This window comes from Myotis davidii, unplaced genomic scaffold (assembly GCF_000327345.1).
Source record: "Myotis davidii unplaced genomic scaffold, ASM32734v1 scaffold46, whole genome shotgun sequence".
Classification (NCBI taxonomy): domain Eukaryota; kingdom Metazoa; phylum Chordata; class Mammalia; order Chiroptera; family Vespertilionidae; genus Myotis; species Myotis davidii.
In genome coordinates this window covers 2,827,985-2,831,673 of record NW_006383006.1, presented here as the reverse complement: position 1 = coordinate 2,831,673, position 3,689 = coordinate 2,827,985, and the positions used below count along the sequence as shown (strand labels likewise).

The window sequence follows — 3,689 nt, the reverse complement described above, 5'->3', positions numbered from 1 at the left end:
AATGAGCGGCGCGCGGCGCGCGGTCCCCGGAACTAGCAGCGCGGCGAAGGTGTCGTGCACGTACCCGCGCGTGGCCAGGGAGCTCTTGCTGAGGGCGCTGCTGTCGTTGGTACTCTGCACGGCTCCCGCCCGGCGCTCGCGGCTTCGCGGGCCCATGGCCAGAAGGCGCTCAAGAGCCCCGGCCCGTCACGGTGCTGAGCTGCTTTTCCGTTCTAGTTACCCACCCGGCGGACTTCTGCACGGAAACACCACCCCTCCTCCGTGATTCCTCTTCCGCAGACCAGTTGCGTCACTTCCGGGAAGAGCGCGCCTCGCTGAGGAGAATTGAGACGGGCGTACCTTGCGCTAGAATTCCACGGGTTGCCTTCTTTGATTCCCTGGGACTGCGGTTTCGCGGGAAGACTGTCCGCTACGGCTTATTGTGGACACGTAAACTGTCAGGGAAGCTCGAGTTGTCAGTACTGCAAGCTTTTCCGTGTGAAGGGAAATTTTTAATCTAAGTTCTCATAGTTGACTCAACTGTTGACAGAAATCTTTAAGAGGTGAGTCTGGGGACCGACAGCCAGAACTTGGACGGGAAGATCTGCACCGCGGACGCTGGTGGGCAAGTAGAGGAAGGGGTCGGTCCTTGGATACTAACTGTTAGTGCTAATTTATTTAATGCTTTAAAGGTTACAAGGAGAGATCCCACTCAAGTCTGAGAAGTCAGAGGGGTCTGGTGCAAAATGAACAGACCTTTACAGAGGTTGTGTTTCACCCAATACAGTTTTCCCCGCAGATACACACTATTGATGGTCTTGTATTCCTGGCTCTGTGCTAAGCTGCCAGTAAGTAAATTACTCAGCCCCAGATTCTCAGCTATAAAATGACATTCCCCTCTACTTTCCAAATTCTGTGATTCTAGGGTAGAAGGGAATCACAGAGGCGAGGTGATTATTCCCTCATGATACGGTCTGAATCTTGTTGGGGGTTTAAAATAGTAACCATCAAGTTTCTGAGGTGGATGTTCAGGCATCATCACCAGTAGAAAACTGCCTCCAGAGATGTTTAAGGAGACTTGTAATTTATTCATTGGGATTTGGTGACTGACTCGGGCTGAGATGGAGAAGAAAATCAAGATGACTAAAGGTGTGGTTACCTGGAAGCAATATAGCATAATGATTAAAAGTATGAGTTTTGGCCCTGGCCGGTGTGATTCGGTGGATAGAACGTCGGCATTACCAGTAGAAAACTGCCTCCAGAGATGTTTAAGGAGACTTGTAATTTATTCATTGGGATTTGGTGACTGACTCGGGCTGAGATGGAGAAGAAAATCAAGATGACTAAAGGTGTGGTTACCTGGAAGCAATATAGCATAATGATTAAAAGTATGAGTTTTGGCCCTGGCCGGTGTGACTCGGTGGATAGAACGTCGGGAACTGCAGGTTCTCCGGTTCAGGGCACGTGCCTGGGGTGCGAGCTCCATCCCCAGTAGGGGGCGTGCAGAAGGCATACAATCAGTGATTCTCTGTCACCATTGGTGTTTCTATCTCTTCCTCTCACTTCCTCTTTGAAATATATAGAATGAGTTTTGAAGTTCTACCAATTCGAGTTTGAATACTGGGACTCAAAAGTTTGAGTCAGGATAAAGTTTTGTTAATTGAAAAGTTTCCTTTAGCTTTAGTGTTTAAGAGCTACCAATAACTGCAGGGAGAGCAATTTCTGTGCAGCAACCAGAGCAGGATCCATGTTATAGTGAATGGGAAATAAGTAAATGGAGGCAGCCGGTCTAAATTACACTTGCAAGGAAATTAGCTCAGAAGGAGAGACAGGGCGGTAAAGAGGAATGTAGAATAAAAGACAGTTTGGGTGTTGTTATTTTTAGGTGGAAGCAAATACTATATTTGCATGTTGGTTCCCTGAGTGCAGAGAGCCAGTGGGGGGTGGGGGAGAGAGGTTGGAGGAGCAGAGAAGTGAGAATAACTAGTGGTGTAATGAATTAGAATAGATGGGAAGGAATGGAATTCTGGGCACAAATTAGTCTGCGAATCAAGAGAATGGATCTTTTTTCCTCTGGCTTCTGAGGGAAGAAATGGTGTAGATGAAGGTAAGTGTTAGGTGTCGGGAGGGGAGACAGAAAGAGGAAATTCATGCCTGATGGCGTCTGTTGTCTCTGTGAAGCTGGTGTGAAGCAGTTGGGTCTACTTGAGTTTGGAATTGCCTTTGAAGGGAATAGGAAAAGACTCCCCTGAACTTGCTGGACCTTGGGGTCCTCATCTCTAAAATGAGGGGACTAAGTCTGTTTTGTGAATTGTCTTAAGGTTGATTGAGGAGCAAATGGGGGTGGGGGGAAGAGTTATAGAACTTTAAAAAAAACACAGAGAACTATGGAAATAATATTTTAATGAGAAGTTAGTAAAATGTACATGATATGTTAGAAATATTTTTTATTTCTTTTTTTAAAATATATTTTATTGATTTTTTACAGAGAGGAAGGGAGAGGGATAGAGAGTTGGAAACATCGATGAGAGAGAAACATCGATCAGCTGCCTCCTGCACACCCCCTACTGGGGATATGTCCGAAACCAAGGTACATGCCCTTGACCAGAATCGAACCTGGGACCCTTCAATCCTCAGGCTGACACTCTATCCACTGAGCCAAACCGGCTACAGCAAATATTTTTTATTTCTAACAAAAAAGAGCAGAAATCAAAAATGATTCAAGAAGAAAGAGAATAGGGAAAAATTTGTGATTTGGGTATCTTACGATTGTTTTCTGGTTATTATTTTTTAATCTGTTTATTCTTATGTAAAATGGAAGTAATAATACCTCATGGGTTGTTGTGAAGATTAAGAAAAATAACCATCTAAGACACTTAGCACAGTGCCTGGTTCATAATAAGTGCTTAATAAAAAGTAACAAATAATTTTATTAATCTGAGGTTCCCTACATCCCCCCTACTCATGAAAAAAAGTACTCTGGGAGACAGGAGACTTGGTTCTCGTCCTTCCCTAACTTGATAAACTGTTAGTACAAATGTAGAAAGGTCTTATCTCAGTGTGTTGCCTTTCAGCTTCTCACTCTCATTCCAGCTTCTGGCCCATGCAAAATCCAGCCCAGGGCCCAGCTGGTGTGGCTCAGTGGTTGAGCATCAACCCATGCACCAAGAGATCATGGGATCCATTCCAGGTCAGGGCACATGCGGTGGTTTCAGGTTCAATCCCCAGTAGGGAGCCTGCAGGAGGCAGCCAATTGATGTTTCTATTCCTCTCTCTCTGAAAAAATAAAATAAAATAAAAACCCAGCCCAGGAAAGTTGAATTTGGTAGGGAATGGTATTGTTGATAGAAGTATCTTAGGCAAGGATCAGTGAAACAATTTTTTCAAATGTGCTTGTTTTGTGTTTCACATGGGTTACACTAGAGGCCCAGTGTACAAAATTCATGCACTAGTAGGGTCCCTAGCAGCTGCTGGCTGCTTTCCTGGGCCTCCCTCCCTTCCCCAAGCTGGCCCCACCCTCTGGTTAAGCTCCCAGACTAATTCCTGGTGAAGGGGACAATTTGCATACTACGCCTTCATTATAGAGGACTAGAGGCCTGGTGCACAAAAATTTGTGCACTCGGGGGGAGCGAGGGGCCCTCAGCCTGGCCTGTGCCCTCTCGCAGTCTGGGACCCCTCGGGAGATAACGACCTGCTGGCTTAGGCCTGCT

General features: G+C 46.0%; 2 protein-coding genes across 2 annotated transcripts in view; one reads left to right on the top strand and one right to left on the bottom strand.

Annotated features, from left to right (window-relative positions):
- The window catches only part of LCMT2 (leucine carboxyl methyltransferase 2), a 2,160-nt gene extending 1,985 nt beyond the window's left edge, over positions 1–175 (bottom strand). Inside the window, 1 exon segment of the mRNA XM_015557521.1 lies at positions 7–175. Coding sequence (XP_015413007.1) covers positions 7–156 — 150 coding nt within the window. The 5' untranslated portion in view covers positions 157–175.
- A 107-nt stretch (positions 176–282) lies between these two features.
- ADAL (adenosine deaminase-like) overlaps positions 283–3,689 on the top strand; it is a 26,255-nt gene continuing 22,848 nt past the window's right edge. Inside the window, exon 1 of the mRNA XM_015557520.1 lies at positions 283–542. The gene's annotated coding sequence lies outside the window, so the exon portion shown is untranslated. The remainder of the gene's footprint in view (positions 543–3,689) is intronic.